Source organism: Glycine soja, chromosome 5 (genome assembly GCF_004193775.1).
Source record: "Glycine soja cultivar W05 chromosome 5, ASM419377v2, whole genome shotgun sequence".
Classification (NCBI taxonomy): Eukaryota; Viridiplantae; Streptophyta; class Magnoliopsida; order Fabales; family Fabaceae; genus Glycine; species Glycine soja.
The window spans coordinates 32,804,685-32,824,316 of NC_041006.1; the positions used below are offsets into that span (position 1 = coordinate 32,804,685).

Here is a 19,632-nt window from a genome sequence, read left to right on the forward strand (position 1 = left end):
ACACAGGCTGAGCCATGCTATGCCAGAACCCAACAACCACAAAGTAAAGCTTAACAAGTTACCTTTGCATAGATTTCAGATTCAAATTCCAGCCTCTCATTGGCAATTCTTTCAGTCTGGGTTAAGCACTTCTCAGCTTCCACTTTCATCTTCTCAAACAATTCATTTTCTGTGACAACTTTGTCTTGTACATGCATATAAACGAACATGGCAAACTATGATGTTCACAACTAAAGAAAAGGGAGGAGAGTTCCATGTACCTACACTATTCAATGATGATTTGCATATATATACTCAGAATTTGAATGACAGATTGTTGACCTAATCTTGTTCTTAATTAATAAAAGTTGATATTAGAACCTCCATATTGATTCAAGCAGAAATTGATTGTCATATGCATAAGACTTGTTGAAGCAGAAATTGAGTGCCTTTAATAATTTGTGTGCAATAATGGTTACTTGCTGACTTCTTAAGACTGTATTCTGTTTCAGCAGGGTCATTCGAATGACGACACCCCCGCCATCTCCCACACAGCCTGAGATTCCTTCTGATGGGACGTCTTGGAAAACTAGACAAGCCACTCGGCTAAGAAGGTTGACAGCAAGAACATTGGATCAAGCAAGGGCAACAGTCAGTGTGAATCCAACGACTGGTAGAGGACTCGGACCTCACAAGGATCAGTTTCATAGTTACCTTGGAGTTGTGGCACGAGACAAGATTCCAATTGTTCACCCTAGCTGGAATGATGTACCTGAAACACTGAAGAACATGATATGGGATGACATATTGGTAAGTCCCTCATGCTGGTCATTTAATATTTGTTACATACATTCATGTTTATGCTTTTTTATTTTGACACACATGTTTTGTAGGCAAAATTCGACATCCCCGAGGGTGATAATGCCAAAAAGAAGGTGATGTCAACGGTGGCAACGCGTTGGAGGCAATTTAAGTCGGCGTTGACAACAAAATATGTGTATGGTAACACTGACGGGCAACCAAAAGATGATCCTTTGGTTAAATATGGCATTGATGCAAAAGATTGGGCCGAGTTTGCAAAAATGAGGCAAACCCCTACCTAGCAGGTTATTTCCAGTTTTAATGTTTTGAGTATCTTACAAACTGTTCATGATTTTCCTTCAAATACATGTTTTGCATCATCGTTGACAAATGCTTGTTTTTTAATTTCAAGGGGATACGGAAAAAGGCACAAGAGATTCAAAAGTACAATGACTCTCCGCACTTGTTGTCTAGGGGAGGCTATGAGCTGCTAGAAAAAAAATTAATGGCTGAAAAAAGGAAGATACGAGAAGAACAAGCAGCATTTACTGAGGACCCTTCATTGTACCTCCCACCATCACCAATTTCTAGACACAAGAAATGGAAGAATGCACGCACAAAACAATATGGCCAGATGACATCTCAAGCCGCCAAAGAAATAGCTGACAAAATTGTAAGCAACTAAAATAATAATTGTTACTCACAAACAAATCAAATACTTCAATGACAACTTCCTTTATGCCTTGATCTTGTTTTGTGTTATATGAACAGGACTCTTTGGAAGAGCAAAGCAGGCAGGGCAACATTGTGCCTTCGGGACGTGACGATATTTTGAACATGGCTATTAGAAGATCGGAGCATCCTAGTCGAGTACGTGGGGCTGGGACAGGGGTTACATTTACGCAGTATTTTGGTCCAACATCGCGTCGGTCTACGACTTCATCAAACATCACTGTAGAACAGTTGGCTGATATAATTGGTAACCTAAAAGAAGAATGGCGAAGACATGCTGAAGAAGAAAACATTAAAAGAGACGAGGCGTGGACGAGAAGGGTAGAAGAGGAAAAACAGCGCACTATGGACACATTTAAAGGACAAATACAACAAGCTATCAAGTTGGAGTTGTCCCAAATGGTATCACAACATTCAGCCCCACTTCAGCCAAATGATATACAAGTATTAGCAGCAAGGGTAAGCACGAAGGGAAGTTGTGCAGCAGCAGAGACAAATGCATTAGCTAAAAAACCCTCTGAGTTGAATGGTGACAGCGTTGGGTTGCATGTAACTGCCGAGAACTCCAACAAATTAGTGGCAGTGGGCAAACAGTGCGACAGTTTTGGCACCATCCACAACGTGCCCTATGTTGATGATGTTGTACGCGTGAGTGTGGTGGAAGTTATTTTCGGTGATGCGGAGGTTCCAATCCCTACATCAGAAATAAAGTTTGTCAAAGAAGCTTTAGGGAGTTTTGTTCCATGGCCAAGACATTTGGTCAAACCCATGTTACCTGAGGTAATAACATGTTTAATGGATAGTAACATTAATTCCTATAATTTAAAATGGTTACTTACGTAAGTCTTTTTTAAATGTTTTGTACTCCCTGTAGGAAGCAGAGAAGGATGTCAGCTCACCATTGAAGACTGTTGAGGAGGAAAAGCCACCTGAGGTTATTGATCCATTGGAAGAGTTGGTGAAGAACTTGTTCGACATTTACCAAAGGCCTGTTGAGGTGTTATGGGATGGTGCTAAATTTGGGATCAATAATGTCCAAGATGGCTTCTTCATCACACACGCTGATGTGAGCGAGATAATATTAGGAGACAAGTGTTTAAACATCTCCATTCTACAGCTATGGCTTATGTAAGTGTATACCCATATTAGCTCAAACATTTGTACACTGTACAATTCACTTAGCTAGTTTAAATAACCTATTAACAACTTTTATGAAAAAATGTTTTACATAGGTTTATTCATGATTGGAGTGCGAGCATTGGTTATGGAGCATTGTATGGGTTCCTTGAACCTCAGTGTATCCACAATGCAAACAGTAGACGTCAAGAGTGTGAAAATTACATTGGAATGTGGTTGAAGGAAGCAGGAAAACAAATTTACATAGCACCTTATTTAAATCAGAAAGTTGAGCAAATAATGTTGGTCAAGTACGGTAATGTTGAACATATTAACTTAATGAAGTTTCTTTATCTGTTCAGGGCCCATTGGCAGCTCCTTGTATTGTGCCCAGGTGACAATGTAGTGGTTTGGTTTTGTTCTTTGCGAAAGAGGCCGGATGCTGCCATCAAGGGTGCAGTAAACAGGTTAGTGTTGCCTCTACCGTGCCTCAATGACATTTTGCACTCCTACAGCAAACCACCAATGATCGTAATGCTTTGTTTCTATTTTAAAAATAGTGCAATGAAATCAGTCACCAAAACTGCAGAGGGAAAGCCACCTTAGCACGGGCCTAAGTGGATTGAAGCTAAGGTACATGTTTATTTAAATTCCAAATGCCATATGGATGCCATTTCTGTTTGCGTTGACTGAATTCACAATGTTATGTGTGTGCGTATGTCGTGTAGAGTCATGTTCAAACAGGAAATTACGAGTGTGGATACTATGTTATGCATTGGATATGGTGCATCGTAACTGGTAGATTGAAGGATGACTGGATTCACGTATGTTTATGATTTTTGATTTACATGTTAATGTAATTAGAAGTCAGTAGTTTTGACCTCATGCTATGTGATTTACTAAATTCATATATACATGTGCAGTGGTTTTCTGATCGATCAGCGGTAACAGAAGAGACCATCACCACACTTCGGCATAAATGGGCGGCATATTTTATCCAAATGAAGAAATGTGAACCAAGAACAAATTAGATAACTTAGGAACAGTTTTCGTTGAAGCCAGAATTTTTTTTCTCTGCTTTGAACAGATGAATTGTTTCAGTTAATACTTTAGTTGTATATTGAAATTAATTTTATGTCTGCTTGAACAATTTCCTATCCAGCCCTTCATTGTGGGCGTGTGCCTTGAACAGTACATTGTTTCAGTCCACAGCTGAGTTGTATATTCAAATTAATTTTGTCTTTGCTTTTTCTTTCACTTAATATTTGATAACTAACTTTTTTGCTTGCACTTAATTGTCTATGATAATGTTGTCGTGTCATTAACATTAAAAGTTAGAATTGCTGAGTTTAAACCCAGCTAGGTAACTTCAAATTAGGGTGGTGGTGACAAGGACTACAAGGAGGTACCCCCACCTCCTTTGTTTGAACCTGCAGGTGAGCTGAAATCATCAGGGTGGTGGTCATCTTTGTTGTTCCTGTTGCTACCATGTTAAGTCTCATGGATTTGTTTCTTGTTGTTGCTACAGGGGGACACATCAACCAAGCTGTGACCTTCAGCAGATCTTATTACAAGGTAATCAGTTCAATGGAGATATGGCTGAGTCACTAGGGATCCTTAATTAAGCTGTGTGTCTTAATTTAAGAAGCATTTTCATCTGCTTAGGATTTCCAAAGTCCTTATAAATGTTTTGTTCTTCCAAGTTTCAATAGCCTAAAAATTGGTGGTTTTCTATCCTCCTATGATACAAAAGTAAAAAAAATTAAATTGAGTAGTTAATAAAAGATAAAAGCAAGTTGTAGTTGACAAAAAAACATGGTTTAAAAAAGAAGTGATGAAGATGTACCGAATTTGTAAAACTAGAGGCTAAAAGTTTGTATACTCATTAATGTGTAATATATGTTGCTGCATTTTTGTTTGAACAGAAATTAAGTGTTGACTCATGCTTTGTGAAAAGAAAATTGCCTTCTGTATTAGGTTTCACTACCAGCTGTTAAAGTAGCAGCTTTGCTCCATTTTTTTTTATTTTCTTTGTTATCTGTTTTAGTAATTTTCTCAACAGGATTCCTTATCCTCCATTAGTCTCTTTCTCATATGCCTACATCTTTTGTATCCTCTAATCTGAAAATGTTCTAGATTGTATGTTGCTTTGATGGTGCCTTTTATGCAAGATTATTCTTCCCTTATAGTAAATAACATGTAAGTTGTATATTGTCATATGAGCTGGATGTAAGTAATTCTTTATCTTACCTTTTCTTGTATGCAGGGAGCTTGCAAAAGATTTTGTTGTTTCTGGGACTGCATCTGAGTCTCTGTATAGTGCTTCTGAGGCAATGTTTAAGCCTGACATGGTAGGTCCCAAAGACTAACTTGTTTTGTCTTATATTTGGTTTTGTGAATCAACATAGTCGTGTTTGTATCATACTTTTAATATGGATAGTTTCTTGTAATTGACCCAAAACACAATTTGTTTTTGGTACAATTATAGACATTAATATATTATATTGCACCGTACTTGTAGAGTAAGTTTCATTGTGAAAGTATAGACAAATAATCAAATCATCATACGTTAATGCCTAATAAGTTTAACTAATCATTGTGCAAGTGAATTCAGGATGATTTTTGTTTGGGATGGGGGGGAGTTTTGTATGAATACATAATAAAATGCTATTGCATATGTAGACATGTATGAACTTAATTCTAATAGTTATTGACTTACAAAAGTGCAGCATTAGTGCAATGTCTAATAAATGGGGACTGAATTTGGATGGAAACAGATATCCTATGGTGTGTTAGCATCTTGGATTCAAAGAGAAAAGGTCGTTAAAGCTTTAATAGTGCCTTGATTTTGCAGTTTGGTTTCACCATCGAAGTTGTCCGCCTTCATACTTGTGATTTAACTTCGAAGATTTTTAATTATAGTTTTACAATGTTCATTAAAGATATGCATGCAACTTATATTTTTTTGACTTGGTTTCTGATCTTGACACAAGAACCAGAGGAATTGTTTGAGACCATCTCCCAAGCACTGCTATCATCTGTAGATCGTGATTGTTTGAGTGGCTGGGGAGGACATGTCTATGTTGTGTAAGATTTACAAATTCTTATTCTCTTTGTAGTTTGGTCTTTACATATTTATATGTTGCTCTTGTCAATTTCTGAGCTAAGTATTCACATTTACTGTATATGCACTTGTCCATCTTACAAGCCACTGGCCGGACCGAAAGTTCTGACTAATTAAATGTATATTTGTCTCCATTATTAGGATCAGGTTCAAATTATACGACCATTGTGCACGTACGATAACCTCAACAGCTTGTGGCTTGGATAAAAAATATATATAGTCGTTTTTACTGCACAATTTGCTGCTTAAAAAAAACACATTCAACGACGGTTCTACGGATAGGACCGTCGTAGAACCTACAGATTTCTACAACGGTCATCGTGAGCAGACCGTAGTAGTATAAGACCCTCTCTTAAGACGGTCGTCGGCAAAATAAGACCGTAGTAGTATTAGGATCATTCTACGACGGTCCTTAATGGACAACCGTCGTAGAACACTATAATGTCAATGACGGTGCTTCATCAAGACCGTAGTAGTCTTAAGACCCTCTCTTACGACGGTCGTCGGTAAGAGAAGACCGTAGTAGTATTGGGACAAGTCTACGACGGTCCTATAGAGACAATCGTCGTAGAACCCGATTATGTCTACGACGGTGTTGTCCCCATGGCCGTCATAGTCCTTCCTTAGTTCTACGACGGGGCTGTCGGGTAGCCGTCTTTGAATGGTTGGCCATTCTATGACAGTCTGTAGGAGACAACCATCGTAGAACATGATTAGGTCTACGACGGTGTTGTCCCCATGGTCGTCGTAGTCTGTCGTAAGTTCTAAGACGGGGCTGTCCAGCAGCCCATCTTAGAATTCTAGAAACTCTACGACGGTTTTCCTTACCTGTCGTTGAAATCCATTGCATTTATTACGTCGTCGTAGACGACGACGATCTTCAACCGACGTAGTATACCGCTTTTAACCGACGTTGAATTCTGCTTTTGTAGTAGTGAAAGTTGCAAGATGCTTGCTTACTTTTAACAAGTCTAAGGTTATTCAATTCTCCAACGTAGGAGAACCCCACACTGAGTTAAGAACTTTAGTAAAAGAGGAGAAACTGAAAAAAGAGTGGGAAATCATAAAATGTGTTGTGAATGTCGTATCTCATTTGTGTCTCATGAGAAAAGATATGATTCTGATCCTTATTCTTACAATGATGGTAGCAAGAACCAGATGCTCTCAACTTTTATTTCTTAAGTTGCTCAAATTGGTATAGTATAATTTTCCTTTTTCAAATACGTTTCAGTATATATGATTTAGTATAAAAGAGAAGTTATACGCATCAGGAGAAAAAGAAATTGTTTGGACAACAAGTTATGAATATTACTAAAGAAAAAGGTCATCTAATTAAATTATTTTTTATCATCTATCAACTCACGTGTTATATTCTCCTGCCTCTAGAACTTGGTGTGCCAAAGATTTAAGATTTTATTTCTTCTTTAAACCTCTTTTTATTTTGTGATTGACATTCAGTTTCTCTTAACTCTCCTTTAATATAATCTCTTTCTCTTTAAACCTCTTTTTATTTAGTGATTGACATTCAATTTCTCAAATATAATTTACCCTAAATTCATTGGCAGGTACACTCGTTATTCCCAATATTATGGATCCTAATTCTCCTTAGGCGAGCACAATCAATAATAAGTTCCAAGGTCAAGAAATCACAAAGGAATGCAAATAATCTGACCTTATTCCTTGGTGCAAGATTTATGTTATTATTGAATCAACACAGTTTAAACCCTAATTTTTCAATTACAAATTTAAATTAAAATACATTCCAGAAGAGTGTCAAGGGAAAACTTGGGAAAATTCAATAACTCAAATCACATAAAAAGATTTTAGGATTCAGATAACAAATCAATTACAAAAGGTTTGAATTAAGGTTAATCCTAACCTAATTCTAAGAAACTTATTTAGAAATGCATAGTCAATAAAGAAATAAAAGGAAGAAGGGAATAAGTATCCATGAATCTTCAAAAATAGTTCCGGGACTCCTCAGTTTTTAACGTCTGATGATGAATCCTCAAGTTCTCTCTCACTTCCAGTCACATAAGATGTCAATGAATGATACAATTATATTTTTTTTAACAAAACAAGCTTTGCGGCTTATGGACTACAGAAGGCCGCTAGGAACCACTTTTCTGCGCCTAGTTCGAAAATTAGGATGTGTTGGCACAAGTCTTATTGGTGTTGGGAGACTTCTTTCATCTTTTAGGCAGTTTGCGAGCAAAAATGGCTTCCGAAATCTTCAATAAAGTTGTAAATAATTTTGTTTTACAATTTTTTACATTGGGGCCTATGTCGTTCGATCTTTTCAACTTTGAGATATGCTCTAACACTCCACTTATGCCAAGTTGTTAGGACAACTGTAATACCCTAAGAGGCATTATCATAAACTCAAGGTATACCCTAAGAGGTCCTTGTCATTAGAAGGGATCTGTTAATTGTTGATGTGGTCGTTAACTTGTTACATCAGCAAGTTAGGTGTCAAACACTATCACACACCGACCTAATCACCAATCGTGTGCTGCGGAACATGAAAGCAGAGTGGTGTCACAAGCAGAGAATCCCCTTCAAAGCAGAAACGGTTACAGGGAAACACAACGGCAAAGTTACCAACAAAGCCGCATTAGAAGCCACGCGAATAACGGTGTCATTTTTGGTCAACAAGCTCGAGGGAAATGGAAATGGAAAGGAAAACAATGATAACATTAATTTTCCTTTGAGTGTTGAAGACACAAACGGCGTCGTTTACGAGCTTCAGGTGTTGGCGAAGACAGATTTAGATATAGTCGAGCTTGTATAGCCGAAGCGAGAGCGATTCTACTATTGGTTCAGTTCCTTAATGTGGGGGAGAATTCAAGCCTACAGGTTAACGTCGTGACAATGATGACAACGAAGGTGTTTAACTTGTCGGGTGTGCCAACACGTAGGAGGAGGCTGGGGAGGAAGACGTGTGTCTTGAGCGGGTTGGTAGGGTTGGCGAAGAGTGGGCCAAAGTGGTCAAGGAGGGACGCGCTAGCGGCGATGTTAAATTTGGTGGTTGTTAACTCGTTGGAAAGTGTACCAATTTGTCACAAGCAGTAAAGTAAAACGGAAGTTCAAGTGTCAAGTCCACAGGAACTTTATTTGTACTTAAATTGGAGCAAACCCAATTTTTAAGCAATTTACAAAGTAAAGGAGATAATGAATTGTAAGTATGAAATTAAAGGGAAAAGTAAAAAGCAAGAAGATAAGAAAAATAAATAATAATTTGAATGCAAAAGATGACATCAAAATGCAAATGTGTTGGGGCCTATCATGCCAAAACTACTTGTGATGTAATGTTAATAATTTTTTCTATGTAATGTTATCCCAATTTTTGCCCACATCTATTATGATATTTTATCTTTAGTTTCCCGCATGAAGAGCTTAATTAATCTATTTTCTCTCCCAAATTCATTTACAAAGATAAAATAATAAATTGCATTAAGATTAAAGATGCATGAAATAGGCTAAACAAACATCACTTTATTCCTAGCAATGATTTCATTTAGATGTCCTTTTCCAGTTCTTTAGAAAATAACTATTTTCCAATGCATTACTTCCTAAACAATGCATGAGTATGGGTGATCAGACCATAATCAGCAACAATAAAGCACGGAAAAGAACAATAAAAACTGCAATTGCATTAAATAGATAGTAAGGAAGAGTAACATTACAAGAGGTTGGTCTGCCAAGCTCCCAACAATGGAGGTTTAGTCTCTCATAGTCATGAGAGGCTTTACACTTTAGGGGTTGATGTGGATAGAAGAAGAAGAAGAAAAGGGGGGAATGGTTATAGAAGGATGGTTTCCCCTATTAGAGATGCTCAAATTTTGGATGTATTCATTAGAGAATTTTGAGTCTCGGTGTGTATTTCTCCTTTGCTTCCTACTCCTTTTATAGGCCTAAGGTAGCTTAAAATTCACGCTACCTCACGCTAGGCGGGCCTTTTGGGCTTAGCGAGTATGACAGTAATTACGCAATTAGCACAGCACTAAGCGTGCCTTGGGGCTTCTTCATGGGCCTTCTTCCCGCTAAGCTTGAGCTGACCGCTGAGCGAGGTGACGTGCTAAGCCTGTTTTGTGCGCTAAGCGAACTGTCTCAATCTTTAACTTTTTCTTCAAGGCTTTTTCTTCAAGTTTTTGTATTAATTTTCCTCCAAAGCACTTGTAATTTTCTTTTTTTGAATCCTGCTGGTAAAAAATTAACATGATATTAAATTCTTCGTTATTTCATTTAAAACAACAGTAAAATAAAGGAATTCTAATCATTCTTAGTCAAAATTCACTATCAATTAAACTCAAATTTTGCAATTATCAGTGGCGGATAGGGAGACAGTGGTGAGGTTGGTGGAGGAGGGTGTGATAGGGATGGCAACAATGTCAGAGGAGGGTGTGAAGATTTTGGGGGCAGTGGTGAAGAGGGGTGGGTTAGTGGCAATGACAGTGTTGTACACTAGGATTAAGAGGTTGGGGGCATTGCTGAGGGCGAGGAAGAGTGCAACGACGACGCTAGTGACTCAGTTGAGGATTCTGCGATGGTGGGCAATGGGGCTCGATGGTGTGGGGAGAATGAAGGGTTCACGACAACTACTACCATGGTTGCTTCCTCAACTACAGTGAAGGAGATTCTCTACTTGCGGCACCACGTTGTTATCATGTTTCGTAGCACACGATTCAAGATTAGGTCGGTGTGTGATACCTTGCACAAAACTTTTTAAATATTAGAGATTCATCTCAAATGAAAAATTTATTAAAGATAAAATACAAAATTTGAAAATATATGAAGGATCAAAAACATATTTAAGCTAACTTATTATACATGAAAGTTTGTAATTCAATATGAATGTAAAAAAAGTTTTTACATTGTAAGTTAGATAAAAAGGGGGAAAGGGCTATGTTTTATGAGTGGGAAGGGTAAAAATAAGTCATATAATTATACAAAAAAATTAAGATTTAAAATTATATGATTACTTAAAAATTCATTTGAATTTTAAAAAAAAGTGACACATGTTTTAATCTTAATAACTAATAATAATAATTATTGACTAATATTTATTCTTTGCTCTCACGTAAAAATTACTCTTACTATATACATTTATCTATTTTCATACTTTGTTTAGTTTATAACCTTATGGCATATAATGATTATTTTGGGAAATTACTTTTTTTAATTTGCAACTTCATTGTTGAAATTTTGCTCATTTATATATTATTATTTACCTGGGCATGTTTGAGTAAACTTATTTATAGTATTTTTAAAAGAAAAAAAATAAATGAATTTTTTGATAAATTCAAAGCAGAAGTTAATTTATAAAAGTTTTCTAGTTTTAGAGAAGATATATATATTTACCTATAAAAATAGAATTGCTAAGAGAAACAACTCTTCCTCACGCGTCTGAGTGGGAAAGTGAGAGAGAAAGGAGTTAGATCTTAGAAATGACTGATAAGAAGACAAACTCACATTTTTGTGCACTGTTATCTAAATTCGATATACGAGAATGTAACTCTCACTGTTGAAAACAAAGCTATTATATTCATGACGCCTTCAAAGCCCACTCCTACTACCGTTCTTTCACTGTCTACCATTGACATGTTGGATAATATAAATTTATTTAGTCCATTAATCAAGTATTAGGTCCATTAAGATTATGTTACTAATTTAAAGAAACTTTTAGAAAAATATAAAAATAAGGAAAAATAATATTTAATTAAAAAAGTGTGTTGAATTAAGTAGTTGAATTTTTTTTGTAAAACTCTCCCTTAAATTAAAATATGTGAAAATTTTCTTAATATATCTAAAACTCTTCCTTAAAACCTATAAAAAAATGAGAAGTTATCATTTTTAAGTGGAAAAAAAAAATTAAAACAAAAATATTTGTCAAGTAATAAAAACTATTCTTTCAAATATTCTCTCATCTTTTATTTCTCTCAAATATTTCTTATAACCTTCTCCTTTTCAAAATGACAATGTTCCCGAGCACAATTTCTTATTGCAAAGCCTTCATGTATACCGATCGGCAAGCCACAATTCCCTTAACACTACCAAACTTGACCCTGCAAAAGTGATCAAAGAGGTCCTCTCAAAGGCTCTCTTTTACTATCATCCTCTTGCAGGAAAGCTAGTAAGACATGCTGATGGAAAACTAAGAATCAACTGCACCTCCCATCAAGGAATTCCATTCATTGAGGCTATTTGTAATTGCAACCTCTCTTCTCTTCATTACCTAGATGGTAATGACGTTGAAATCGAAAAGTGTTTCGATCCATTTTCCTTCTGAAGATGAATTTGGAAACCAATATCCTTTGGTTTTCAAGGTGACTAAATTCCTGTGTGGAGGTTTCATATTTGTAGTGGGCTGGTCTCACGCTGTTTGTGATGGAACTGGTGTATCTCAGTTCTTACGAGCCGTGGCAGAAATTGCAAGAGGAAAAACCGAGCCCTCTTTGAAACTTGTGAGGGAAAGAGAGAGACTAGTTGGCACGATCACTATTCAACCCATGAAAAATCCCATGGACAATGCCTCTCTTGCAGTTTCACCATTTCTGCTAAGCACAGATTTTTTGGATGAATACTATAAGGTGGACAGAGAGAGCATAGCAAGACTCAAGATGAGTTTGACGAAAGAAAGTGGCAATGAAGAAAGTACTGAGAAAAAAGGGTTAACAAATTTTGAAACCCTAGCTGCGTACATCTGGAGGTCAAGAACCAGAGCCTTAAAACTGAGCTACGATGGAGAAACTATGCTAGTTATCATAGTAGGGGTGAGACCACGCTTGCTGCAGGATTCTTTGCCCGGTGGATATTACGGGAATGCCATCACGCAAGCATTTGTTACGTTACACATGAATTATTTTGTTGCTCTTATAGATTAACTTGTCCTAAGAGCTTTTTTTGATACTGGTAAGAGCTTTCATCTCTTCCTTGAACTTGGGCATGGCAGAACTAGGTAGAGATACGTAAACCCTAGCTCCTCCACTCGTTGAAGGATCCAAATTACTGGGAGGCAAGATCGTGCACAAACCCATTGATCCATAAATGTCGCGTGGGGATGGCATCGTATTGACTAGCTCCTTCCACCCAAAATCAACATTTTCCAACAAACCCAAATGTCTCCAATCCATCAAAATCGTTATTGCACCACTCTCATAATTATACTTCACTGATTTGGGCGTTTCCATACTGTCGATTGGGTGTCTTATATAATTACTGTTAATAGCAACTTTTTTGCTCTTTCTGATGAGTTTCACAACCTCCAAAAGAGCTCTTACGTTCGGCTCCCTCACTGTTAACATAACATATGCCTCCACAATGGTGTTTCCGTAATATCCACGGGGCAAAGGATCCAGCAAGTGTGGTCTCACCCCTACAACGATGTTCAACATAGTTTGATGATTAGTTTCCCCATCGTAGCTCAGTTTCAAGGCTCTCGCTCTTGACCTCCAAATGTACGCAGCTAGGGTTTCAAAAGTTGTGAACCCTTTCTTCTTAGTCATGCATTCTTCATTGCCACTCTCTTCCATTAAACTCATTTTGAGTCTTGCTGTGCTCTCACTGTCCACCTTAGAGCATTCATGCGAAAAATCCGTGGTTGGCAGAAATGGTGAAACTGCAACACAGGCACTGCCCATGGGATATTGTAAGGGCTGAGTTGTAATTGTGCCCACTAGTCTCTCTCTTTCCCACACGGGCTTCACAGAGGGCTTAGTTTTTCCACTTGCAAGTTCAGCCACTGCGGGTAAGAACTGAGATGCCCCAGTTCCATCACAAACAGCGTGGGACAAGCCCACTACTAATGTGAAACCCCCACAGAGGAATTTAGTCACCTTGAAAACCAAAGGGTATTGGTTTCCAAATTCATCTTCAGAAGGAAAATCGATCGCAAAGCGTTATGCGATTTCGATGTCATTGCCATCTGGGTAATGAAGAGATGAGAGGTCGCAATTGCAAATAGCTTCAACGAATATTGGAACTCCTTGATAGGGTATTGATTTCGACGCCATACATGCTGGTGATTTGTGATTGAATAAAAGTATAAAATTATTTTATACAAACAATATATAAATTAGAACTAATAAATAAGAGTCATACAGTTATGCATGAATAGAGTCAACATAAAAAAGTTAGTAAATGATCACATGATTCTTACAACAACAAAAATCATGTATGCTTGTCTTTTACACTAGGTAAGTTTTTGTTGCAACTGTGTCCACAACTGCAACCTCTTTCCTAGTTTTTAGGAGTTTAATTTTAAATTTACAGTTCAAATATTAGAAAATATTAGTCTGTTTTTAAGTTTAAAACTATGATACAAATAAGGAATGTATTCATTATGCTTTGTGTTCTTTATACAGAGTAAAAAAGATAGATACAGTTTTGTGTAATTTGAAAAGGGAATTAGGGGCGAGGATGGGACGAGGACGGCCGAAAAAATCGGTGTCACCGTCGCCGGAAACCCCAAACCAAAACACCACACCAAAGAAGCATAATCATTGTGAAGAAGTGAATCATATTGTTGGATCGTCGAATGGATCTTCCAAAGGCCTAAAGAACCTGGAATCGATTGAAGAACGTCCCCAATTTGAAAACCTATGTGAAAAGGATGGAGAGGAATCGAAACCTGAATCGGAGGAACCACGAAGGCTGTGGGTGGATGTACTGAGTAATAACAGAAACCCTGCAAATGGTATGGTCATCGAATATGTTGCACCAAAAATTGTCAATGGCGACATCGAGATTGACATAGAAGAGGAAGATATAGCTTCAGAGATGAAATTCTGGGAGACAACTTTGATTATGTATGTCCTTGGAGGCGAGGTTAGTATGCATATGGTTAAACAATTCATGATGAAAACTTGGCATTTTGTTCAATTACCGAATATGTACTATCATGATGATGGTTATTTCCTTCTTAAATTTCAATCGAACCAAGATATGGAATTGGTGTTGATGAGGGGGCCATATACCATCAGGAACATGCCAATGCTTATTAGAGAATGGAAACCTGATTTTAACCTGAAGCAAGACATGCTACGGACTCTTCCTATTTGGGTACAACTCCCTCAACTGCCATTGCATTTATGGGGTGGAAAAAGCCTAGGCAAAATTGGAAGTGCTCTTGGAACACAATTGGTTATTGACGAATGTACTGCAAATAAACTTCGGGTCTCGTATGCACGGATTCTAGTAGAGGCAGATGTCACGCCAGAACTGAGAAACGAAATTACTATAAAGGACAATGAGGGGCGGAGGATCACTCAAAAAGTCGAATATGAGTGGAAACCAATGTTTTGTGATAAGTGCCAAAAGTTTGGCCATAAATGTGGTGAAGTAAAGCCAAGGAAGCAATGGATACCCAAACAAAAACCACCAGAGCAAAGGATACCAGTTGTAACTATTGTGCCAGACAAAGTGACGCCAACTGAGCCAAAAGAAAAGCACCCAGATGATACTCTTGAGGACTGGAGCGTGGTTCCCAGTACAAGGAAGGATAGAGGAAAAACAAAGCAGAATGAAGGAATTCCACCACCTATCAATTGCAAGAATGGTTTTGAGACACTAAGAGGTTCGAATGGCCCTTTAGTGATTCGAGACTGTGGTACATGATCGTCGCTTGGAACGTTCGGGGGCTGAACAAAATGGGCAAGCTAAAGGATATTAGCTCCCGTCTCCTACAGCTTGATCCAATGATTATTGTACTAATTGAAACTAGAGTGAAGAAATCAAAAGCTATAAATATTAGGAAAAAACTGAGGTTCAAAGGTATGTATCTTGATAATTATGTTGATCATGATAATGGGCGTATTTGGCTGTGCTGGGATAACAATAGAATAGACCTAAAATTTGTCCATAGTTCTAGCCAGTTGGTGCACTGCGGTGTGTATAGTCTGGATGGGATTTTTAGATATTGGCTCACTCTGATTTATGCGTTAAATAAGCTTGAGAATCGTAGAATTCTATGGAAGGATATTGTGACTCTGCATAGCCACCAGCAAGGTCCATGGTGCCTGATAGGTGACTATAATAATGTTGCAAAAGCTCAAGATCGCATAGGAGGTAAAATGGTGACGGAAGCTGAATATACTGATTTTTCTGATATGCTTGAGCAGACTGGTCTGGCCGAAATGCATAGTCAAGGAGACTATTTTACTTGGTCAAATAAGCATGTAGAAGGCACCATTTACTCGAGAATTGATAGAGTTCTGGCAAATGTTTTGTGGTTTTAGAACAATCCGGATGTGAACCTTCACATCATGCCCCCAAATGTCTCGGACCACGCTCTTCTATAGCTGCAACACCGCGATAGGGTAATTCTGAAAAAATACCACTTCAAATTCATTAATGGAAGTGTCGATCTGGATGGTTACAATGATGCGGTCTCGGCCAGCTGGAGAGAGCCAATCACAGGCAGACCTACGTTCGTGGTCTGGGAAAAATTAAAGCGTCTACAGCCAGTTCTGAGAAATTTAAGTAAACCACTGATGCATCTCAAACAGAATATTCTCCAAGCCAGGGGGAACCTGCAGCAGGCTCAACTTGATCTATCCATCGACCTGATGAACAGTACCAATATTGCTAAGGTAAAAAAGTACACTGATGAACTTATTTACTTTCAGGAACTTGAGGAAAATGTTCTTAGGCAGAAGGCGAAGATTGATTGGCTAAAATTAGGTGATGGCAACAATTCATTTTTCTACGCAACCATTAAATCGAGGGCTACTGCTAAAGGGATGAACATGCTAAGGAAGATTGATGGTACAGTTTGTGCAACTCAGGAAGATATTGAGAATCTGGTCCTGGAGTTTTATGGTGAGCTGATGGGGAAAAAATCTATCAATCTGAAGCATATAGATGCAGCTGCTATACGAAGAGGTGGGCAATTTTCAATGGAGCAACGGCAGTTTCTTGTTGCCCCAGTCAGTGATCAGGAAATCCTAAAAGCGCTGAATGGTATAGGCGATTTGAAGTCTCCCGGTATCGATGGATACGGGGCAAAATTCTTTAAATCCAGTTGGGATACTATCAAAGATGATATCAATAATGCAGTATATGACTTTTCAATAATGATATATTGCTTAAGGCATTTAACTGCACTATTGCAACTCTTATTCCCAAGCATGAGAAGGTTGTCTCTGTGAAAGACTATAGACCGATTGCAGGATGCACTATCTTATATAAGATTATCTCAAAAATACTTACAACTAGGCTTGGAAAAGTTTTGAATAGAATTGTAAGTCCGTGTCAAGCGGCCTTTGTTCCTGGACAGCAGATCCATAATCACATTCTGCTGGCCTATGAGCTTATAAGAGGGTATGCTAGGAAGAATGGAACCCCCCGATGCATGATTCAATTAAACCTTCAGAAAGCGTATGACATGGTGGACTGGTTTGCTCTGGAAACTATTCTGCTGGAAATAGGTATTCCTAAACAATTTGTTAAGTGGATTATGCTTACTATCACTTCCGTCACCTATAGGTTTAATATCAATGGTAATTACACCAAATGTATGAAAGCTAATAGGGGCATACGGCAAGGGGAGCCCTTATCCCCGATGTTGTTCATTATTATCATGGAATATCTCAATAGACTCCTCCACAAAATGCAAAGGAATCCTGATTTCAATCATCATTCCAAATGCGAAAAGCTAAATATTACTAATTTGGCCTTTGCTGATGATGTCTTGCTTTTTGCTAGAGGAGATTGCAGATCAGTAGAGATGTTGATGCAGACCTTGAATACCTTCTCTGAAACAACTGGTTTAGTGGTAAACCCGAGTAAATGCAATATTTACTTTGGGGGGGTTGATGCTCCTACGAAGACTGATATTATGAAGCTGACAGGTTTTAAAGAGGGGCCCCTCCCTTTTAAATACTTAGGTGTACCCTTGACTAGTAAGAAGTTGTCTATTTCTCATTATCTCAGTCTAATTGATAGAATAACTGGAAAGTTTAATCACTGGAGTAATAAGTTGTTGAGTTATGCAGGTCGGCTACAACTCATTAAGAGTGTTACCTTTTCCATAGCAAACTACTGGATGCAATGTTTTCCGTTGCCTAAGTTTGTTATCCATAAAATTAATATTGTTTGTAGGACCTTCCTTTGCACAGGTGGTGTTGACAAAAGTCGTAAAAGTCCTGTAGCCTGGACTAATGTCTGCAGGCCTAGGAAATACGGGGGTTTGAATGTTATTCACCTCCAAACGTGGAATCATGTCACTATGATGAAACTACTTTGGAGTCTTAGTGAGAAGGCAGATAATTTGTGGGTAAAGTGGGTACATACCTACTATTTAAAAAATCAAAGTATAATGGAGATTCCGCAGAAGACAACTCAATCTTGGATTATGAAATCCATTCTCAATCAAAGAGTTCATATTAATAATATGCAGAGTGATTTGGGCCAGAAGGATAGGGGAAAATTCAGTATGAAGACACTGTATTTGAAGATGCGATGTGAAGGCTCCAATGAGGTTGTGTGGAATTGACTTTTTTGTGGTAACCCTGCTAGACCTCGCGCTTTAATGACTCTATGGCAAGCCTGCCACGGTAGGCTACCCACAAAAGATCGTTTGCTAAGATTTGGAATGCTAGGTGATAAGATTTGTTGCTTCTGTGAGGGACCAGAATCCCATGATCACCTTTTCTTTGGATGTAGTGTCCTTGGTGATGTGTGGAAACAAGTCCTTAAGTGGATTCAGGTAAAGCATCATCCTCAGGAATGGAATGAAGAGCTAAAATGGATTATTAGGCACGGTAAAGGAAAGGGACATAAGGCCTCTATTCTGAAGCTGGCAGTGACTGAAACTGTCTATGGCATCTGGAAATACCGCAATGCTAAGATTTTTGAAGAAATTGTAGATAATACGAACATAGTTGATTATATTATAGATAATATAGTTTATAGAGGGTGGTATAACAATAAACTAAAATCTCACATAGCTCATTTCATGATGTTTTGAGTTTTTTCCTCTTTTGGTCCTTTTGTCCTTGTTGATGGCAGGATCATTTGATCGCCTTGTAATATTGGTTTTTTTAATTAATAAAAGTCCCTTGATTCAAAAAAAAAAAGATAGATACTTCTCTCCGCATTATTTTTCTTCCTCTCATATATCCCAAAAAATAACAAATTTGTATCAAGAGCTATCATATGATGGATATGTGAGATTGACTGAACCTACCCAACACTCCTACACACAAACACATACTAGAATGAGTTCATCCATTCCAGTTTTGCTTCCACCTATGAAACACCGACACGGACACCGGACACGATACGGACACGGACACGTGCACACCTGTAATGTCCAAAATATAAAACGTAGTACGGGTGTCGTGTCGGTATCGAACACTGACACGGACGCGTGTCGGACACCGAACACGGTAAGGGACTAGGGTGTCCGTGCTTCATAGGCTTTCACTATTCAATGGAAAACATTACCACCTCTAGGCTATTAGAACGGAAACCTATCTTGATGCTTGTGATCTATGGGAAGATATTAAAGACATATACGAAGTTCCACCCCTACCGGATAATCAACGGTTGCTCAAATAAAAAAAATCACGAGAGGAGATAGAGAAAGTCAAAGGCAAGAGCAATCTTGTTTGGAGCAATATCATCCACTATGTTGATTAGAATAATGACACTAAAAACACCAACAAGATTGGGCAGTTTTTGAAGCAAGAGTACGATGGAAATGAAAAGGTAAAAGTGATGCAAGCTTTGAACTTGGTCCAAGAAATTGAGATGCAAAGAATGAAGGAATCATAAACAATTAAGGAATATTGTATCAGGATTCTTTACATAGTCAACAATGTAAGGTTCCTTGGTACTGATTTTTCAGATGATAGAATTGTTCAAAAATTTCTAGTCAC

The 19,632-nt window shown here is 37.9% G+C and overlaps 3 protein-coding genes and 2 pseudogenes across 3 annotated transcripts; 4 read left to right on the forward strand and 1 right to left on the reverse strand.

Annotated features, from left to right (window-relative positions):
• Positions 1–504: 504 nt before the first annotated feature.
• LOC114411306 lies at positions 505–1,082 on the forward strand. The gene is made up of 2 exons (XM_028375026.1): positions 505–789; positions 873–1,082. The coding sequence occupies exons 1-2, from the start codon at positions 505–507 to the stop codon at positions 1,080–1,082; spliced, it is 495 nt and encodes a 164-aa protein (XP_028230827.1).
• Positions 1,083–2,202: 1,120 nt separating this feature from the next.
• Positions 2,203–3,240, forward strand: LOC114411510. The gene is made up of 5 exons (XM_028375165.1): positions 2,203–2,292; positions 2,387–2,640; positions 2,745–2,912; positions 2,991–3,095; positions 3,189–3,240. The coding sequence occupies exons 1-5, from the start codon at positions 2,281–2,283 to the stop codon at positions 3,232–3,234; spliced, it is 585 nt and encodes a 194-aa protein (XP_028230966.1). The 5' UTR covers positions 2,203–2,280; the 3' UTR covers positions 3,235–3,240.
• Positions 3,241–8,273: 5,033 nt separating this feature from the next.
• On the forward strand, positions 8,274–12,636 carry LOC114411307 (annotated as a pseudogene).
• Positions 12,637–12,642: 6 nt separating this feature from the next.
• Positions 12,643–13,764, reverse strand: LOC114411308 (annotated as a pseudogene).
• Positions 13,765–18,281: 4,517 nt separating this feature from the next.
• LOC114411309 lies at positions 18,282–18,719 on the forward strand. Its single transcript, XM_028375028.1, has one exon. It carries the CDS (start codon positions 18,282–18,284, stop codon positions 18,717–18,719), a length of 438 nt encoding a protein of 145 aa, XP_028230829.1.
• Positions 18,720–19,632: the final 913 nt, after the last annotated feature.

What these genes read in the sequence shown, in the direction of transcription:
- LOC114411309 (XM_028375028.1), top strand. Translation starts at nt 18,282, where the DNA reads ATGACTCTATGGCAAGCCTGCCACGGTAGGCTACCCACAAAAGATCGT.
- LOC114411510 (XM_028375165.1), top strand. An exon ending in ATTCTACAGCTATGGCTTAT is followed by an intron (nt 2,641 to 2,744) that starts GTAAGTGTATAC and finishes TGTTTTACATAG; the next exon opens with GTTTATTCATGATTGGAGTG. An exon ending in ATCAAGGGTGCAGTAAACAG is followed by an intron (nt 3,096 to 3,188) that starts GTTAGTGTTGCC and finishes TTTTAAAAATAG; the next exon opens with TGCAATGAAATCAGTCACCA.
- LOC114411306 (XM_028375026.1), top strand. Translation starts at nt 505, where the DNA reads ATGACGACACCCCCGCCATCTCCCACACAGCCTGAGATTCCTTCTGAT. An exon ending in TGATATGGGATGACATATTG is followed by an intron (nt 790 to 872) that starts GTAAGTCCCTCA and finishes CATGTTTTGTAG; the next exon opens with GCAAAATTCGACATCCCCGA.